General features: G+C 38.1%; 1 protein-coding gene and 3 pseudogenes across 2 annotated transcripts; 2 read left to right on the plus strand and 2 right to left on the minus strand.

Moving 5' to 3' along the window:
- Window positions 1-3,573: 3,573 nt before the first annotated feature.
- LOC129235445 (chorion peroxidase) lies at window positions 3,574-20,296 on the plus strand. 2 transcript variants are annotated; one of them, XM_054869280.1, is made up of 5 exons: window positions 3,574-3,997; window positions 12,955-14,470; window positions 14,532-14,914; window positions 15,000-15,169; window positions 19,720-20,296. In XM_054869280.1, exons 1-5 carry the CDS (start codon window positions 3,855-3,857, stop codon window positions 20,016-20,018), a joined length of 2,511 nt encoding a protein of 836 aa, XP_054725255.1. In that variant the 5' UTR covers window positions 3,574-3,854; the 3' UTR covers window positions 20,019-20,296. The 2 variants fall into 2 exon arrangements, with proteins under 2 accessions (XP_054725255.1, XP_054725256.1); XM_054869281.1 differs by having other exon boundaries at window positions 3,577-3,640.
- Window positions 6,808-6,992, plus strand: LOC129236592 (U2 spliceosomal RNA; annotated as a pseudogene).
- On the minus strand, window positions 8,306-8,490 carry LOC129236668 (U2 spliceosomal RNA; annotated as a pseudogene).
- Window positions 9,274-9,458, minus strand: LOC129236593 (U2 spliceosomal RNA; annotated as a pseudogene).
- Window positions 20,297-21,524: the final 1,228 nt, after the last annotated feature.

Genomic DNA, 21,524 nt, shown 5'->3' on the forward strand with positions numbered 1-21,524 from the left:
TGTATTTTGAACTTCCAGCAAAATAGAGCTTATTAATATACACATATGCACGCACATATAACCGCACACACAGGGCACTCACTTTATTCCTCTAAATGCGTATGTCGTCCAAGCTAAAATTCTATGCCTAGCGACTACAAGAACAAAATGCATTAATAGGCGCAGGGTGGCGGCCATCATTCTAGTTGCCATGGTGCTGAACAGTCTGAAATAGTCGCGGCGGCGCCGAAAATATTCAACTATTGTACTGTACAACAAAAACTCATCATAAAATATATATAGGTTATAGCTCTCTCTCTCTCCTTTTCCTCTACGTTATATCTTTTTTCCCTTTCGCGGAATGAAAATGCCCAAAACGTTGAATGGCCTTGAAATTGTACTCTCCAGTCTCGCTCGCCCATCGACGCCTAAGAAGTTTCTCTTCAAAAAAGGGGGACTTACGTTGTAGTTATATCTAAACCTGCATCTACGATTAAATTAACAATTGAAAAATTGTGGCGATATTAAATTTATACACTCATTTAAAAACATGATTCATATATATACATATACATGGGCTCGTTAAATGTTTTAATGCTACGCATAGGGTATGTTATGTGCATAGGTCCTCAATATAGTAGTGGGAATATAGTATATGGAAAATTTGAAGGTTTTAAATTTTGCCAACGACCACGCGGTCGATCATCGAAATTAAGCAGTTCGGGCGCGGTTAGTACTTGGATGGGGGATCGCTTGGAACACACCGCATGTTTGTGTTTTTTTAACCTCCAAAAATTTTCTCTTTCTTCCTTCCTTCACTTAATTTTTGCATTTTTTATTAATATTTGTTTGAAAATATAATTTCATACGCCATAGTGCTAATTAGTTGGGGTTATATATATTAGGTGAAGTCCAAAATAAACAAAACTCGCGCGATATAAATAGTTTTTGATGGCGCCATCTTTTTAATGAGTTAGTACTTTGAAAGTTACATCCCTAGCTTACTTCCAGTGAAAGCTTGATGGCATTCGGTTCAGTGGAAGCGAAGTTATTGCGTCTATAGTGTCAGTATATGTTTATGTCATCGGTACAAAAATGAGTTTCGAACAAAGAACTAATAGCTAATTTTGTTTTAAAATCGGTAAAACATTTACCGAAACATTTGAATTGATGAAAATAGTTTATGGCGATGATTGCCTATCTCGTGCCAGAGTTCATGAGTGGTTTATACCTTTCAGAGATGGTTGTGAGGACATAAATAACAATGAACATATGTGCCGCCCAAAATCAGTAACCACCGAAAACTCTATTGTGTTCGTAATTATTGTTCGTAAATTTATCAAAAATGAACCGATATCATCGTTAAAATTCGTGGAATCGAAATTGAATATCTCCAAAACATCGATTTATCGTATTTTAATTGATCATTTGGGTTTACGAAAGGTCTGTGCACGTTTCATTCCGCACTGAAGACCAAAAATTGACCTGAAACACTCATTCGAAAAGCTTTTAGATCACGCAAAACAGTGTATCGAGGCCACAGGGGACTATTTTGAATAAATAAACTCGAAGTTAGTTTTCTTTTTTAAACTATTCTAGTTTCCTTTATTTAGTTAACTAATTAATTTTATATTTTATATACTGTTTTTATGCATATAATTCAACTTTTGGGACAATGGAATATTTTTGGGATGTATGATTTTTGGATGATGGGGAGAAATTGAAGTATGACCGGCATCTACATTGGATTTCACTCGCATTTAAGACTTTATCTGGCATAAAAAAAGTGAGAATTTCAATAATTATTTTTTTCTAATGTATTTTCTTTTTATTCCACTGCAAATATACATATGTATATAAGTATGCTTTTATGTATGTATAGGGTGGGCCATGTAAAATTTGATTTTTGAATCGGCTATAAAAAAAAACTAATCAATATTTTTTCAAACTTTTTTTTTTATTTTGAAGATTGAACATTGTCATTTATGAATGAAAAATAATATCGTTCAAATGACTGCCACGACTGGCTTTACAGTAGGCCATTCGATCAACCCAATTTTTAAGCACATTTTCGATTGTTTGGGCTCCAATTTCATGAATGGCAACTTCGATTTCGTGTTTTAACACGTTGAGTGCCACCATACAACAAAAAAAATGGGGTTCGTCCGGCCACGATTTTTTTTTTACATAATACAATAGAATATTGTTCAACAAAATGTAGGCCATATGATGCCACATTGGTCTCATATCCATAGGCCAAGGAGCATAAACAATGCAATGGCTCTAGTATGGCGTGAATACACTACTACTAATAGCCTCTATGAAGCAGATGCATCAGCACAAACCGAAATCTCACACATTATACCGTGAGACCAAGTGTCACCACGAGGCCTGAAAGTCTCTTCGCACTGTGAGACCAACCTGGACTCACATGGCACTCAACGTGTTAAAGCATCAATCGTCTCTGGATGGTTCGCATAGCATTTGTTCTTAACGGCTCCCCACAAAAAATAGTCCAACGGGCTTAAATCACAGCTCCAAGGCGGCCAATTGATATCGGAATTTCGGCTGATTATTCGGTTTTCAAAAACGGTAGCCAAAAGTTCGAGTGTAACTTTGGCAGTGTGACAAGTTGCACCATCCTGTTGAAACCAAATTTCGTACATGTCATCCTCTTCAATTTTTGGAAACAAAAACTCATTGAGCATGTAACGGTAACGCTCGCCATTTACTGTAACCGCGGCTCCTCGCTCATTTTCGAAAAAAATGGCCCGATGATGCCGCCAGACCAAAAACCGCACCAAACAGTGACTCGTTGTGGATGCATTTGCTTCTCTACAGTAACGTGTGGATTTTTTGAGCCCCAAATCCGACAATTTTGCTTATTGACGTAGTCACCGATGTGAAAATAAGCTTCATCAGAAAAGATGATTTTTCGGTAAAAATGCTTTTTTTTCAAATTTCTCACAGTTTGGGTAGAAGACTCACCATTTTGGAAATAGGTTTTCAATATTTCCCAATTTTGTTCAAGCGTATAGCGTCCTATTTCGTAAATGTCAAACCTTTAAGTAAATTATGAACACATTTGACATGTCATTTGTGTTACCATTCTCAAAAAAATAGGTGGTTCAAAAAGCAAACGCTATATGGCCCACCCTGTATGTACTCGTATCATAACATAAGATTCATAATACGAGTAGCCCACACAGATAGTGGATCGGACGTGATCAGTAAGAAGCTTGGTTTTTATTTTAAGCGCGTAGTTTAAAAAAATATGTAGGCAAATTAATATTTTAGTTAGGCGCTAAGATAAGAAAACTTCAAGTAATCAACGCGCATAGATAATACATCAAAGACCCAATCTACAGCCGTATTAGTAAATAACGAATCACAAGATTTTGTTGCAAATAAAATTACATACATACGTGTGTACATATGTATATACATACATGCATACAATACATATATCTTTACATGCATACATATGTATGTAGATGCGCGTCCGACTCGTTGTCTGAAGGCACATTATAATCTTGAAACCTTATAACTGCAAATGCAAATGCAACTGCACCTTTATTCCCAACTTCTCCCGCTTAGTGTTTGAAGTGACTTGTTGCAGTCAGCAGTGTAGCGTTGTGGTCCTAAGCAATGAGAAATGCCGGTATTGTGATCGCTCTATGAAAATTTGGTTATTTTCTTCAAGTGCCTAGTTTTCTAGTGAAGATTGTGTCTATCTAAGAAAAGGTGTATTACTGTTGGTGATTCCTTTGTATTACGACTTCAAAAATACTTTGTTAAAGCAAAATAAGTACGAAAATATTAAAAAAGTGTGTTTGTAAATTGTGTTTCGTTTTACTTTCAACTGATGCGCCGAAATGGCGGAAGAAACCACACCATTAACCGCTGGAATGTCACCGCCTTTGGGGCCAGCTTACGTTTTCCCAGGCGGTGTGTCGCCACGTTCGCGCCGTTATCGGAAAATGCAACAATTTCAATACTGTTTAGGCATTACTGTTGTGTGAGTTGTGCAGCAGATTGTTTTTTTAATTATTTATTTATACTAAAAACATTTATTTTATAAATACATAAAAACGCATCACTTGGAGGCCTTCAGTACCATTCAATAGTTGCTCTGTAAATACTTTGACCTTTATGTATTTAAGGTAAATGTGCATATAATTCAAACTCAACGAGGTTGGCAAAAGCAAAAACATTATTACTTTTTAACAATGAATTAAATCTACTTGAAATTGGAATAATCTACTTAAAATTTAAACCCTTACTTGACTGAATCTACAAAGACTGATATTCTTTAAGAACTGTATAGTTCATTTGTTAGCAATGCGGTTCCTAAAGATGTTTTAGTCTACCACTTTGATCAAAAAGTTCCCAGAAAACAGTCAGAAATTTCAAAATACAACTTTATTCCTCAAAATTGATACTATTGCCTTCAAAGTACTCCCCATCAACTGCAATGCTCCGTTATACCATCGTTTGATCCAACTCTCGAGACATTTCTGGAACTCTATTTTCGGTATAGCCCTCATCGATTTTTGTATTACTGTTAAACGTTGTATTACATTCCCCGTAGTGGTTTTTTGACCCGATCAGACAGAAAAAAATGCAGGGAGCCATATCAAGTGATATGATTCGTTTCGTTCTTGGTCAAAAATTTATGGATAATGATACCACTGTGTAGCGATGCGTGCAAAGTCCACTCCAAAAATGTCACATAACGCCCAGTCATTATTAACTGTCTGACTTTCTGGCAAAAATTCGTGGCGTTCCGTTGTACTATATCCATAAAAACTGTGAGCATTGCTTTCTTTTTTGACTGAAAACGACGTGGTTTTGTTGGTCTTGGTTCATCCAGAGCTGGAGCTCTCCACCCACTCGCCTGTTGTCGGGATTGCATGTCGTACTCATAAACCTACATTTGATACGCTTGAGGAACGTTGGGTTGGATTCCTTACGTGATACGGTTGGATGCAGGCTTGGAAATCATGTCTTTGGCAATATCAACGTGGTCCCTTTTTCAATGAAGTTCAAATCCTTTGGAATGAACTTTGCAACAATACGTCGCAAACCTAAATCATTACCTAACAGCTGTTACAGGAGTGTTACAATGTCCTAAACGGATCTATAAGCAATGTTCAAGTCCTCTGCCAGTTCTGGGATGATTAATAAGCGGTTATTGATCAACTTTTCTTTCACTTTATTGATGCTTTCATCAGTTTTCGATTTCGACGGCCTGCCACTACGTTCGTCGCTCTCAATGGACTCACGATCTCTTCTGAAACGTTCATGCTAGTCGTAAATGGCTGTTTTCTTTCACACCATTGCATCCATTTTTAATGCAAAATTGAATACAAACTCGTTGCTGCAAATCCAAATCTATTTCTAAAGCTGTAAAAAATCGAAAACACGTGCAGACGTAGATTAACTCAAGACGGCGCAACTTTTACAAATGTCAAGCAATGGCGTTACAATTTTGATAAGAATGTTAGTCACAGATGAGGCAACCTAACACAAAGAAAAAACCCAAATCAATTGACTTAGAGCGGCACCTGGTGCTTGTACCGGTATGTTTCCTATGTGTAGTTTGAAAGTGTCTTGGGTATTGGCGGTTAGGAACGTGGTATAATTAACTGTTAAGAATGAGGGAGGCAGCTTTATGATCTCAGGCTGTATGCTGCTAATGTAGTCGGCGAAATGTTCAGTTGCAAACTCACATGGACAGTCAAAAGTACATACATAAATGTATTAGAAACTGCACTTTTGCCTTCGTTATGCGCGTTTTTGGCGACACTAATCTGGATTGAATTCAATTCCAACAAGACAATGCTCCTTGTCACAAATCGGCGACTACGATGCGTTGGTTTAGAGACAATAACATTGTTTTGTGAGATTGGCCACAATCTCTAGTTCTAAACCCCATAGGGTTGTTTTAAAACGTAAGATAAAGGAACACAGCATAACATCGCAAACAGCCCTGAAAAATGCTTTAACTCACGAGTGGGGCACCATAAGTACAGCCGAATGAGCAAAGCTTGCACGCAGTATATCCTAGTGGATTGCTGGTGTTATCAAAGCAAAGGACGGACCTACTAAATATTAATGTTTCTAACACTAATTCCTCTTATTTGTATTGATTTATTAAAAAAATATAATGGCTTCACTTTTTAAAACGAAAAAGTCAGTAATTAATGGGGTGCCTAATAAAGGGTGATTAAGTTTCAAGGGCCGGTGTTGATTTTGAATAAAATACAATTTTTTTAGGTAATTATTGTTATTTCTCTTTATTATGATAATATTGGTATGGCTCAATTACGTATGAAACAAAATATCACCCAAATGGCCGCCGCGACCCGGCGCCACACCTCCATCCGATGGTCCAAATTTTCGATGACGCTGAGGCATAATTGAGGTTCTATGTCGTGAATGTGCCGAATTATCTCATCCTTTAGCTCTTGAATTGTTACTGGCTTATCGACGTACACTTTTGAAGTGAAAACTTCTTTAGAATCGTTGGGAGTGATTTGGGAAAAAGTGAAACGAAAAAAGCGACCAACTTGGCTACGAAGCGTTATATTATATGTTGATATAAACGTAGCGACGAACTAAATAAAAATAACTTTTATTTTTTCTTGTGATTCGAACCAAGGATTTTGGATCGGAAGCTCACATTGCTAGTCGCTCGGCTACCGCGTCATGCTGTAGGTGCTGGCCTAAAAGTTATTTAGTTACGAAGCGTTATATTATATGTTGATATAAATAATTTTTGTGAGCGTGTAATTCTCAAAAGGTTTATTAGAAAATGCATTGAAAATGTATTGAGTTTGTTGGTTTTGTATGGTTATCTTATCAGCTTAACATCTGATAGATCCTCTATCGGAGGACAACAAATGTTAAACTGATTTTTGGAAATGGGCGGAGTGTTTTAAGGGCTTGGTCCACATCTGCCACGGGTTGGCCCGGTATTGCAGTACCGCCGGGATTTCGGCCTTGAATAAATACAAGAAGAAATATACTAATACATTTAGCTTTGGTGAGAAGAGACATAAATTTTTATATGAGTACAAGTAGACGAAAACGGAATTTTTTTTTTTGAAATTTGCATTGTAGGACATTTCTGATTATTTATTGAAAACAGTTTTTTTTATTAAAATTTTATTATAGAAGTAAATTGAATTTTTTCCAAGGTGAATTCATACACTAAGCTAAGTAAAACTTTTCGTAATTCAATTTTGTGTTGACATCCAAATGTGCACGGCTGAAGAAAAAAATAACAAATCAGCTGTTTTATTGCTAACCACCTTCAATAGATTCGCCTTGATTTTTCATATAAAAATTATACATATCATCACTTGTGACAACTGTACCCAGTCGGTCGACAGTGTGTGAATCATCTTTACATTCTGCAAGAATACCCCAACCTGCGCAGCGCACAGTAAAATCGACACAAAGCTGAGCGCAGAGCACAATCGTACAAACACATTAACGTACATACATACATATATACGCTCGAATACATTTTCTTACTGTGCTCAGCCAAGGCTGGTAGTGATGCACTGTGGCGATATGAACGCACAAATGCACATACACAGGCACGAACATGAAATCAAACAGCTCGCCGTTGCTTGTTGGCTTTTCTATGTTTGGTTTAGATACTGAAAGTCAGTTTAAGTGAATCGGTATAAATATTTCGTACATTAATTTTTGTGAGCGTGTAATTCTCAAAAGGTTTATTAGAAAATGTATTGAAAATAAATTGAGTTTGTTGGTTGTGTATGGTTATCGCTTCTCGGCCTTATGGCTAAGATCAAAGTGTTAATTGGAGATATTGGCTATTCTGACCTAGCAGGCTTCTTATAAAATACATGATTACTAGAGCATATGCACTAGAATATGCTATTAAATGTTTATTAAAACTAAAAAAAAAAAACAAAAATACCAGTCTAACGGTTAGACGGGATAGAAGTGAAACCTTCCGTAAGACAAACTGAGAGAGAATAAGACGAAAGCAGCATTAGGGACGGGATAATTATAGGTTCATTATAATATTGCTATAAAGTTCATATTTTATTTTCTTCATTTTATTACTATTCATCCTCAATGTTTTCAATTTCAACAAATGATACGAGTGGCTTATGATAGCTAAAATATGATACAAATGCTTTGGTTTCGATGTTGTCAAAAAAAAATACCCAAACGGACCGAAGAAACAGACTTACAAATTTCTTCCATTTTCGTCTACTTGTATTCATATAAAAATTTATGTCTCTTCCCACCAAAGCTAAATGTATTAGTACATTTCTTCTTGTATTTATTCAAGGCCAAAATCCCGGCGGTACTGCAATACCGGGCCAACCCGTGGCAGAGGTGGAGCAAGCCGCCCTTAAAACACTCCGCCCATTTCCAAAAATTAGTTTAACATTTGTTGTCCTCCGACGGAGGATCTATCAGATGTTAAGCTACACTTTGATCTTAGCCATAAGGCCGAGAAGCGATAACCATACACAACCAACAAACTCAATTTATTTTCAATACATTTTCTAATAAACCTTTTGAGAATTACACGCTCACAAAAATTAATGTACGAAATATTTATACCGATTCACTTAAACTGACTTTCAGTATCTAAACCAAACATAGAAAAGCCAACAAGCAACGGCGAGCTGTTTGATTTCATGTTCGTGCCTGTGTATGTGCATTTGTGCGTTCATATCGCCACAGTGCATGACTACCAGCCTTGGCTGAGCACAGTAAGAAAATGTATTCGAGCGTATATATGTATGTATGTACGTTAATGTGTTTGTACGATTGTGCTCTGCGCTCAGCTTTGTGTCGATTTTACTGTGCGCTGCGCAGGTTGGGGTATTCTTGCAGAATGTAAAGATGATTCACACACTGTCGACCGACTGGGTACAGTTGTCACAAGTGATGATATGTATAATTTTTATATGAAAAATCAAGGCGAATCTATTGAAGGTGGTTAGCAATAACACAGCTGATTTGTTATTTTTTTCTTCAGCCGTGCACATTTGGATGTCAACACAAAATTGAATTACGAAAAGTTTTACTTAGCTTAGTGTATGAATTCACCTTGGAAAAAATTCAATTTACTTCTATAATAAAATTTTAATAAAAAAAACTGTTTTCAATAAATAATCAGAAATGTCCTACAATGCAAATTTCAAAAAAAAAAATTCCGTTTTCGTCTACTTGTACTCATATAAAAATTTATGTCTCTTCTCACCAAAGCTAAATGTATTAGTATATTTCTTCTTGTATTTATTCAAGGCCGAAATCCCGGCGGTACTGCAATACCGGGCCAACCCGTGGCAGATGTGGACCAAGCCCTTAAAACACTCCGCCCATTTCCAAAAATCAGTTTAACATTTGTTGTCCTCCGATAGAGGATCTATCAGATGTTAAGCTGATAAGATAACCATACAAAACCAACAAACTCAATACATTTTCAATGCATTTTCTAATAAACCTTTTGAGAATTACACGCTCACAAAAATTATTTATATCAACATATAATATAACGCTTCGTAACTAAATAACTTTTAGGCCAGCACCTACAGCATGACGCGGTAGCCGAGCGACTAGCAATGTGAGCTTCCGATCCAAAATCCTTGGTTCGAATCACAAGAAAAAATAAAAGTTATTTTTATTTAGTTCGTCGCTACGTTTATATCAACATATAATATAACGCTTCGTAGCCAAGTTGGTCGCTTTTTTCGTTTCACTTTTTCCCAAATCACTCCCAACGATTCTAAAGAAGTTTTCACTTCAAAAATGCTTTTAACAATTTGCAACAAAATAAAAATGGAACAATTATTTTTAGAAAATACTAGGTTGTTCAATAAGTTTTGCGGTTCGATAAGAGAGGTCGTGTTGCTGCTAGCGAAATTATTTTTACGCTCTTAATATGAGCGTACGAGAAGTGTCATTTCAATCTGTCAATTCATTCTCTGTTTAGGAGCCATTTATAATAGTACCGACGTGCCACAGTATTTTCTACAATGGAAAAAATCAAGTATCGTGCAGTGGTTGAATTTTTATTTTATTATTGGAAGGTTTAGCAGCAAAGAAAATGTATGAACGAATGTTGAAAGTGTACAAGGACTTTTCGTCATTAATCAGTTCAGTAGAAAGATGGGTTGCTGAATTTAAAAGTGATCGCAGAAGCCGTGCCGATCCACGTCAAGGACGTCCAACAACAGCAACAACACCAGAAATCGTAGAAAAAATACAGAATATCGTAATGGAAAACGCTGAGTGACTGAAAGAGATAGTAGGAGCTGTAGGCATCTAATTGGGCAGTGTAAGCACTATTTTGACTGAAGCATTGGGTTTCAGAAAGCTGTGTGCACAATGGGTGCCGCATTCACTAACAATGGAACAAAAACACATTGCGTATTTCTCAGCAACATTTAAAGCGTTTTCTAAAGGATATCGATTCAGCACTATGGATTAGACTTGGGTCTATCACTATGATATTAAATTAAAACAAAAGGCTAAAGAGTGGTGTGAGACTGGTACATGGGCTCCAAGATGAGTTCGCGTCCGCCAAGAAGGAGTTAGAATAGTTTCCTTTTAGGATGCGAAAGGAATTTTGTTTGTAGATTACTTGGAAACTGGTGAAACAATAAATTCTGAATATTATTGCAACCTTTAAGACCAGCTGAAGGAAAAAATTCGTGGAAAGGTTGCCAAAGGAATAAAATATTTTTTCAAGAGCATTTTGAATGAATTAAAGTTCGAATTGTTGGACCTTAAAAAAATTGAAAAAAATGCATGCGTCGAAAGCGTTTTTCATCAAATGATGAGGTCATAACAGCTGTGGATGCGTATTTTGCAGCCCATTCAGATTATCACCTCAGGGATGGAGTATATAATGAGGAGGAAGGTAATACTGAATAATAAAGTGTATTTCAGACCATACAATTGTGTGTTTTTTATCGAACCGTAGAACTTGTAGTAAATTAGAAAAATAAAAATTGTTTTGTTAATGAAATAAAAACACATAACACTTCTTCTAACATTCTTTTATGTACGAGGTGTGTTCAAAGAGTATCGCGAATTTCGATTTTTTTTTTGTGGCGATATGTTGTTACTCATGTCGACGAGTTCGGCCATTTTGAATGTTCAGTTAATTGTTGACAGCTGTTTTGCTTGCACGTGTTTTGGCTCGTCTTCGATTCAAAAAGATGGATCAAAGATATGTATCAAATTTTGTGTGAAAAACGAAATTAAGTGCGCGGACGCATTCCGAATTTTGACGGAGAAACTACTTTGCATTCCGAATGTGCTATACGCAGAAGCTACTTTGGACCAAAGCAACGTTAAACGGTGGTACAAAATGTTCTCAGAAGATGTGAACGACAAAAAGCGTGCCGGACGCCCGAGCACTTCAGCAACAGACGAAAAAATTGATGAATTGAAGAAAATGGAATTGACCAATCGTCAAATCACCGTTAGAGAAGTTGCTGAGGATCTAGACATATCGATTGGCTCGTGCCATTCGATTTTTTTCAGTGATTTGAGCATGGGACGGCAAAATTCGTACCAAAACTGCTCAATTTCGACCAAAAGCAGCATCGCATGAACATTGCTAATGAGATGTTGCACTCTGTCCGCGACGACCCAAATTTGGTCCAGAGGGTCATAACTGGTGACGAATCGTGGGTTTATGGTTATGACGTGGAAACCAAAGCTCAATCTTTTCAATAGAAGCTGCCGCACGAACCAATACCGAAAAAAGCGCGCCAAGTTCGGTCGAATGGAAAAGTTTTGCTTACCGTTTTCTTCGATTGCATGGACGTTGTGCATCATAAGTCCTTGCCACAGGGTAAAACGGGCAATAAGGAATATTACCTGCAAGTTATACGCAATTTGCGCGAAGCAATCCACCAGAAACGCCTGGATTTGTAGAAGAACAAAAATTGGCTCTTACATCACAATAACGCCCCTGCTCGTTGCTTGTGCGTGACTTTTTGGCCAAAAACAATACACTAATGATATCACAGCCGCCGTATTCCCCAGATCCGCCTCCTGTGACTTTTTCTTGTTCCCGAAACTGAAGAGGCCCATGAAAGGACGACGCTACGCTACGATTGACGAGATAAAGACGGCATCGAAGGAGGAGCTGAACAAAATAAAAAAATGGTTTTTTGAAGTGCTTCGAATATCTGATGGGATTTACTTTGCGGGGGACAAAATAGATATTAATGAATAAATAAATAATTTTTGAAAAAACACAAAATTCGCGATACTTTTTGAACCCACCTCGTATGCATATATAAATAAACAAACATTTATTGGAAAAACCACATAAATCCAATTTGTGTTATTTTTGCGGTAAATAAAATATTAACATGTATAATAGTTTTATGCAACGAAAATTTCACTCATACTGTCTTTAAGCCTCAATTTTTTTCAGTAAAGGGTTTTTTGATCTTGGAGTTGTATTCGATGAACCTTTTATGCTTTTATTTACATGTTTTTTTGTTTTTGTCATATTTGTTATGTTCTGCCAAAAAGTAGTCTAGCATTTGCGCCGCTGAAAGGATTTCAAACATCGGTATACCAGGAATATTCCCTACTACTCTTTAGTTCGTTCAAAACTTGCTTAAACCACCTAGATCTTTTTGAGAAGGTAACTAGTCCCTTCAGTGAGACATTTCGCGAATTCCCCAGGTCTTCAAAGAAATAATCGCCATGAAGTTTGGCAAGGTTCATTTCAAGTGCAGGACATTCACAGAGGAAGTAGTGCACCGACTCAATTTCTTCGAATAAAATAATCTGAATTAAATTCTTCAAAAATATTTTGAATTTAGGTTGCGGCACGGCTTAGGGCCGGGTATTCTAAAAAAAATTCCAGCATCATAATTTGCCCAATGCTTGCATACAGAACATACATATTGATTAACGTTACCCATTTCTTTTTCTGTCTTTCCTTAGACTCATAATTGTTGTTGCTTTATTTATTGCCCTCTCGCTAGTCCAAGAACCAAACGATTCGCCAACACCTATGATAAATACTATTATGGCAATATCAAATGTAACAACACCGGCGAACAGCAGTGTGGATGCAAGCGCTGCTGTCGAAGCCACAGCAGTGCCGTTGGCCGATGAACCCACCACTGAGTGGGCACTAAACCGAGTGCAAATGAACCGCATTCAAAGCGATCAGGCAGTAAGTGCTGGTATCAAAGCATTGGGAGATCGCGAACTGTTAGAGGAGAGTCAGCAATCGACGCCGGTGGACAGTCCCGCCTTTCGACATTATCGCTCACTTAATACAGATCCCGAGTCGCGAAAAATAGCTCGTCGTGGCTATGTAGAAAATCATGCAACAACGCAAATAGCTCAACTGTTGAATTATACGAAACCTTATGGGCGCTATAACATCGGCTTTGGACCAACGATAAAGTTGCCAGATCCAATGATGAACTTCAAATGCGATTTTAATGCGCGTTATCGCAGCGCAAATGGCGTGTGCAACAATAAGGAGCATCCTCGGCTCTATGGCGCAGCGATGGTACCATATCGGCGCATGGTGGCGCCTGATTATGCGGATGGTATTTCATTGCCTCGTGCAAGTCACACGGGCAATGAGTTGCCGCCGGCGCGTAAAGTATCTTTGAATATACATCGCGCATCCTACGATACAGATTCCAATTTTACCGTTATGCTGGCAGTTTTTGGCCAGTTTCTCGATCACGACATCACTGCAACATCGTTATCTTCCTCACAGGAAGGCGAGTCGATCGATTGTTGCGTATTGCCAACATTAAATATACATCCTGAATGTTTTCCTGTGCCCATATTGCCAGATGATTCTTATTATCAGCGGTATAATGTAACCTGTTTGAATTTTGTGCGCTCTGCTCCCGCTTCCACTGGACATTTTGGACCACGTCAGCAGCTAAATCAAGCCACAGCTTTCGTCGATGGTTCGGCGGTGTATGGCAATACCGATCAGCGGCAACGTCACTTACGCACCATGCTCAACGGTACATTGCGCATGTATATTACCAACGATGGGCGGGAATTACTGCCGTTGTCTACCGATCTGGACGATGGTTGTAATCGCGTGGAAATGACACGCGAGGGAAAGTATTGCTTTGAGTCGGGCGATGATCGTTCCAATGAAAATTTGCTTTTGACATCGATGCACTTGCTATGGGCGCGCCATCATAACTACTTGGCACGTGGATTGCAAGAAGTCAATCCGCATTGGAATGACGAGACGGTCTTTCAGGAATCGCGTAAAATATTGAGCGCACAAATGGCGCACATCGCATACAATGAGTTCTTACCAGTTCTATTTGGACGCAAGTTGGCTGAGAGAAAGGGCTTGTTGCCGAATACTGACAATTTAGATGAGCCAGATACCTACAAGGAAAATGTGGATCCACGCATAGCGAACTGTTTTGCAGGAGCTGCTTTTAGATTTGCGCACACCATGCTGCCGGTGAGTTTTTCGAAAGCTTTCTTATGACCGAACTATTTTTTAATATTATTAGTTTTTTCAGAGTGTACTTAATGCGACACGTGACAAAAGTGCGCCTGAATCCATTGAACTACACAAAATGCTCTTTAATCCCTTTTCGCTTTGGCCGGAGGAAGGCATTGATCGGGCACTTAAGATAGCTAGCGATACGGCTGTGTTGCGTGTTGATCGTTTCTTTTCATACGAAGTAACACAGAAGATATTCGAAAGTAATGGCGGAGAAAGCTTGCCATTACGTTGTGGTCTCGATTTAGTTTCACTCAATATACAACGTGGGCGTGATCATGGCTTACCAGCATATCCGGTGTACCGCAAGCATTGCAAATTGCCGCCGGTGGATACGTGGGAAGAAATGGCAAGCGCCATTAATGCAGATACCTTGAAGTCGATTCAGGATATTTATAAGTATAAAAGAAAGTAAATTTCTTGAGTTCTCGGTGTATATCTTTCCTTGTTTCTCTTTATCTATCGCTGGATGTTCGATGGATAGTTCGCCACATGATGTGGATGTATATACGGGCGCACTGAGTGAACCACCCTTGGAAGGTGCTATTTTCGGACCACTTTTGACGTGTTTGATATCTGATCAGTTTATGCGGCTGAAGAGAGGTGATTCCCATTGGTATGAACGGAAGGTGGGACCGCAAAGATTCACGAAAGGTAAGACACACTGGACTCCGGGCAGTAATCAGACCGGTACAAAGAGTATAGGTGACTAGGGTTAAACTGGTAAACTGATTAATATCAATTGAAATATATTTTTATAATAGTACTGGCAAATAGTTAAGGCAAAGCTGCTCCTTACACAATACCAAATTAATATAGCAAAACAGAAATCAAAGATTATAGATTTTCCAACTAAGCTTTACCTGCTTGTTCCCGCTCAATGGCATAATAAATGCACACATAAATATTATTAGGTGCGCAACTAAGTTCTCGCTGTTTTTTGATGAAAATACAACTTTATTCTGAAAAAATTGTTACAAGTGAATCATTGAAAGTATTGCCCAACGCTGGCTATTACTTTTCCCCATATTTTTGGTAGATCTCGTATACCGTCGTAGAATCATTTTTGCATGCCTCTCCCTTCCTTTTTTGCCACTGGAGCAGTTGTTCACAGGCGAAAAAACGACGTTCAACATCCCTTGGTTTTAACTCATAAGGAACCCAAGTCCCCTGTTTCTGAATCATTCCCAAAGCATAAAATCGCTTGGAAATGGATTGGCGGGTAACTCCTAGTACTGAAGCAAGCTTTTCTTGTGTTTGACACGCGTCATTGAGCAATGCCTCCAATTCAGCGTGCTCGAAGGTTTTTGGCCTTCCTTCACGCGGACGGTCGTCAACATTAAAATCACCGTCTTTGAGGCGACGGAACCAATCTCGGCACGTTGTTCCACTTAAAGCAGCATCTCCATAAACTTTTTGTAGCTTCTCGATGCGCTTCAGCCGCCGTTTTTTTCTAATGAAAGAGGAAAATGAACATTTCCCGATGATCCCTGACGATTATTCGGCACAAAATCAGACATATTCACAAAACCAAAAGAATATGATACCAAAGCAAAATCACTTATGTGTCGAAGCAGTTTGTTTACCATATGTCTAAGCTCGGTTTAGGTTATGTTAGAATCGACTAGCACACACTGCTGGTGGCATCTATTGACAAACAGCGGGAACTTAGTTGCACACCTAATATTTTATTTAATGTTTATTTTGTTTAAAACATTTTAATAGTTATAGGAAATACTTAATGAATTCGATTAATGCAAAGTAATAGTAAGCAGACGGTGGATCACTTCCTTTGCGTCTGCCCGACCATCGCTCGAATCAGGCTTGAAATCTTTGGCACTGATGTGTTACGAAGCGACCTCCTTGGCTCCTTGGCACCACAAGATCTACTTAGATTTCTTCGGAGGGGTTGTACTAGCTAGTTGTCCCGACAAAGCAAAAAAAAAAAAACATTTAAAAGTTGTGTAGAAAAAAACAGCACTCCAGTCGGTTTATTCGTTTGAAAATTAATTTTATGATTTCTTAAGAAATTTTGGCTTATAGACACGTCTCTTTTGTAAGTTTATACAACTCATGACGAAAAAACCTTCATCATTATCATAATTCCTTAACCTCCGTTGCGGAGTAGAGGGAAAGCAAAATTTTTCCTTTCTATTCTGTTCCCTGATTTTGCCTTTACTTGCTGCCGAGTCCAGTCCTTGTTCACAGCCAATATTTCTACATAGATGCCATGAGCCCCTAGGCCTACCTCGGTTTCGCTGACCCTGGGGACTCCAGCCTAGTGCCTGTCTGCTGATCTTCGTGCCTCCCTTGCGTAATTTATGGCCGAGCCACTTCCACTTGCACTCTCTGATTTCTTGCGCGAGTGTTTTTTGTAGGCGTCGTCCGTGTGAAGTTTCTAGTCTCCCATCGGCGTCGTCTTCAGGTGGCGGTTAGGGAAAAGTTCAAAAGGTGAGAAATAAAATACCACACGCAGGCCGGAACTAGAAAATAAAACAGCGTCTTTCTTGCATGAAGCGGTTGCCTACAAGGAGCCGTTCTCGCTAGCTTTGAGTTCGCAATCCCATCGCCAGGACCCCAGAATAGGAATCTTAGGTCACCAACCTACTATCTCCGAATTTGACTTGTTACAGAATCCAAAAGCAAAATTAAAAATAATCGAAAAATCTTCCAGGTAAGAGAAGCTTCAAAATACACAAACACCCTGCACAAGCGGAGCAATCTGGTCATAGTTATTTGCATCGATATTCACATATTTTGGTACTTTATTTTATAAGATGTCGATGTACCACAGGGGTTTGAGTTAGCGCCGATCAAAGTTGATTAGTAATCTCTACCCTACGAATTAGAGAAGAAACTTCATACAAAGATTTCAAAGTTGTTACTCATTATTATTTATTATTAATATTAGTACTCGATTTCATTGATAGTCACTACCTGAACGATAAGGTAGCCATGTAGAACTGTCTCATGTTACTGAGTTATTATTTAATAATTCTGATATTAAGCATTTGACACCGTATTCTCGCCTGAGTAGGATAGAGATATACAAGTTTCTTTATAACTGTAAATTGCATTTTAAAACCGTTACGACAGCAGTCATTTGATTGTGCTTGCCCTCGAGTGAACGACGTGCCTACATTTTATCTGCAGCGGCCGTCGTAGCTGTAGGATAACATCAAGACGCACACCACCAAAAGGAGGAGGAGCTCTACCAAACATACACAAAGGCTATAAGCGTCAATTATGTACACACATACAGTCCGGTTCATTTAGTTAGAGGCAATAATTATTCTGGAAGAAAATTGTTATTAAAGTAACCCTATTTGAACTAGTAATCCAAGGAATTATCATGTGAAGACTGTACTTTGCTCAAAAATAAACATGCATAAAAGTAGTATTCCATCTAACGGTGTTTCTCAGCAGTAAAACTTCAGCAGCTGTAATATTGTGTTTCATTTGTTGGTTTACTTGAATAGATGGACCAAACAAATAAGAAAAAATAATAACAAATATAAGAAATTTCGGTGTTTTTACATATATTATTTAAAGTTTAACAGTTTGTGCCACCACCTTGTTTAAAAATTACTTCCTAAATATGTTGTTGAATGGATTCGTACAAATTCCCCAGATATCATCATCATCATTCACACCCCGTTTTTAGTCTTAGCTTCCTCCACAATTTTTCTCCATGCATCATCGCTAAATCTGAAAATCTGGCACTTTTCTCAACGTCTTAAGTCTTGCGAGATACTTCGTTTTATTTTCATTGACCTTTAATCCGAAGTGATAGCTTTTAATTGGAGTGCTTCAAATATTTCTCTGAGAACATTTATATTTCTCGCGAAGATGACCAGGTCATCAGCAAAGTCACATATTTGCGAAGCTTTGTTGAATACAGTGTCTGATGGATTAACCTCTTTAATTATATAGTCTAGGATCCGATTGAACAGACGCGTCAGCACTTTGGAGTACGTCTCAGCGAGGGTAAAACTGACTAGCAAAGCCATTCTTCAGATAGCCTAATGATAATTGAGGAACTCGTTTTAATGATTCGAATTAAAGCATTTTTGTCTTCGGTTTATGAGAATGGGCAACATCATAAATCGTACGAACGAGCCATCCCCATAGATTTTCAATAATGTTCAGATCTGGGTAAAATGGTCGCCATGCTAAAGTTTTAAGGTTTTGGGACGTAATCCAAGTTTTGAACCCACGTGAAATATCTTCGGGGCATTATCCTGTTGAAAGATCCAATTAAAGGACTAAGTGTTTCGCGAATCTCGGAAAAAGATGATTTCAGCAGGGATGCATACTTGTTTCCCGTCATTTTGTAGTCTACAATTTACAATTCGAACGTGCCGTGGTACAATATTGCTCCCCATACCGCAACACCACCTTCACGGCTGTGATGTCGACTCAAGTACCTTTCCTCCTTTCTTAAGTCATGGAATTAGTAATTGTATCCATCCGGCCCATCCAGATTGAACTTATTTTCGTCACTAAATACTACTTTTTGTCATTCATCGGGATCGTTATTTGTAACAGAACTCCAAGCCATGTGGTCCCTTGCAAAATCGAGACGGCGTTCTTTGCGAAATTTATTCAAAGATATTTTTATGGCATTTTTTATGCTTCAGATGTGGCGGTTTTAGGATAGCTCTTGGAACGGTGGGTTTGCTGGCTGCAAAATTTGCCTACGGATTTTGCGTGTTTCTTTCTGTGTCAAAGCCATCGCAGTTCTGCCTTTGTAGTTCTTATCATAGGAGACACCTTGTTCCAAGCAAAAATTCACAACGCTTGGATTTCGACCAATCTTTTTGGCAATTTGGCGATTTGAAAGTCACTGTGAGGTCAAGATATAGATTTGTCCTTTTTCGCGATCTGTTAAATCTTCCTGCTTTTCCATTTTATTAGAATTAAAAAGTTTTCGACCAAACACTCGCCTTTCACAGCTTTAATGCGCAAACTAGTGTCATCTATTTTTACTTGATTCCCGTTAGCAATAAGTATCCTAGTTGAGATTTAGAGCAATTTGATCATCAATGAGGTGGGTTAGAGTGTAACGGTGACCTGGAGTTACAAAAATGTGAAATTGAAAAGGCTTGCAGAAGTTAGATCAATATTATTTTACCATTAATCGAATTTCAATTAATTCAATTATTCATTCAATTCAATTCTCCTTTTCACAATCATAATTCCAGCCCAGTTAAATGAAATCTACAACATCACCTTGTCGAAGATCATTTGTCGGAACTCCGATGCCGTGCAACAGGTGCGAAAATACGTTATGGAACAGCGTAAAGATGCTGGTAATGGATATGTAAATTGCAGCGAAATTGAACACTTCAACTTTAGCGCTTGGACGACTTCACCGCAACCAGTCAAGCTGCACAGCGTCGCAGTTAGTGAAACAAAAAGTTTTATTCGCGTAATTAAAGAAACGAGTAACGACACGATATCATCGACTTCTACAAGAAATGAGCGACACATTGGCGCATAATCATAGAACCGCGTTAAGCCCAGGCTTAGTTAAACTGGTATTTAATATTTGGAACTGGGTTTAGTTTCTTTACCATTGTCAATTTAGTACTATGTTTTAGTAAGAACCAGCTTCGACACAAATCTATTGTATTCTAATGCCACCTGGCAAATATATGTTTATAAATTTACATTCAAAAATTTTGGTTTTCCTGCTAAATTTGAAAATGAAAAACGGCAGCAGACCAAGAAGTAAGTAAGTTTCGAATAAAGTTATGTATTTAATAATATATTGATATACATCTGTGTTTACAATAATAGCAGCGCGACTATTACTAAGTTTTGAATAATTATTTTATTAAAAAAATTCAAGTACGCCGTCTTAAAGTCCTTAATGCCAGTTTAAATTGGCTCGAAATTCCCGTTGTATTTTGATAATTTTTTTGTTAATAAAAAGCATTTGCTTCTAATTCAAAAGGAGTAGGGTGTCTTAATTATATTTCATCGTCTTTTACATCAAATTCCTTTTTAATATCTGGAAACTTACAATTTTTTATTAGGTGCATAGACATTTGATTTAAATTTGCTTAAAACTCAGGGATGTTACATTACCAGGTTTAGCTAATCTGTTAAGGTGAAGATCAAAAGTGTGCGAGTAACTTCGGCTGCCTCATCACCGGGTATTCGTCAGCAGAATTCTGCCCGCTCATTTCACACGTATGATATTCACACACTCATCCAATTAGTCGTTATTCACATGAGTGAAGACTATGATGACATCAACCAATCAGCTGATTTTTACAAATACGCTGAGAGCCGGTTAACGGTTTGATATTGGCCACCCCTTCTTAGTCCGGGAGCCAGGGGTCGATTTTGGACTGCGTTTTTATACCGTTAAATTCTTGACTATACTTGTGATTTAGCTTTTATGAATAACGAAAGTGGACGTCAGCTGGCGTACCCGCGGTGGGTGTGATTGTGAGAGGGTACGAAACGTGTCGAAAAAAATTCCTACCAACTCATTTAATACCGGCTGAAATTTTTTTGTGTATGGTCGACATTTAGTAGAATAAAAAAAAATAGTCAGCTGCGCCGTAGAGGGGAGAAAATACGTCAGCTAAACGCAGTGATACATTCTTGCTTCGGCTGACGGTCTTCCCCCCCTCTACGGGGCAGCTGACTATTTTTTTTTATTCTACTAAATGTCGACCATACACAAAAAAAATTTCAGCCGGTATTAAATGAGTTGTTAAAAAAATTTTTTCGACACGTTTCGCAGCATCCCACGCACGTACCCACCGCTATTGGACCAGCTGACAATTGGTTTCGTCATCCATTGGATGGCGTCTGCCTTCAGTATTAAAATCAGTCGGTATGAAATGATGAAGTCAAAATGACGCCTGGCTCTCGGACTATCTGAATTTGTTTTGTCATGCTTTAAACTAGCTTTAGTAGCAGCTTGTGGTGAGTTTCAATTTGAGTCCAGTTTGAGCTAAAAACCAGGTACCAAAGCGGTAGTTCATGGGCT

Source organism: Anastrepha obliqua, chromosome 1 (genome assembly GCF_027943255.1).
Source record: "Anastrepha obliqua isolate idAnaObli1 chromosome 1, idAnaObli1_1.0, whole genome shotgun sequence".
In the NCBI taxonomy this organism is placed as follows: Eukaryota; Metazoa; Arthropoda; class Insecta; order Diptera; family Tephritidae; genus Anastrepha; species Anastrepha obliqua.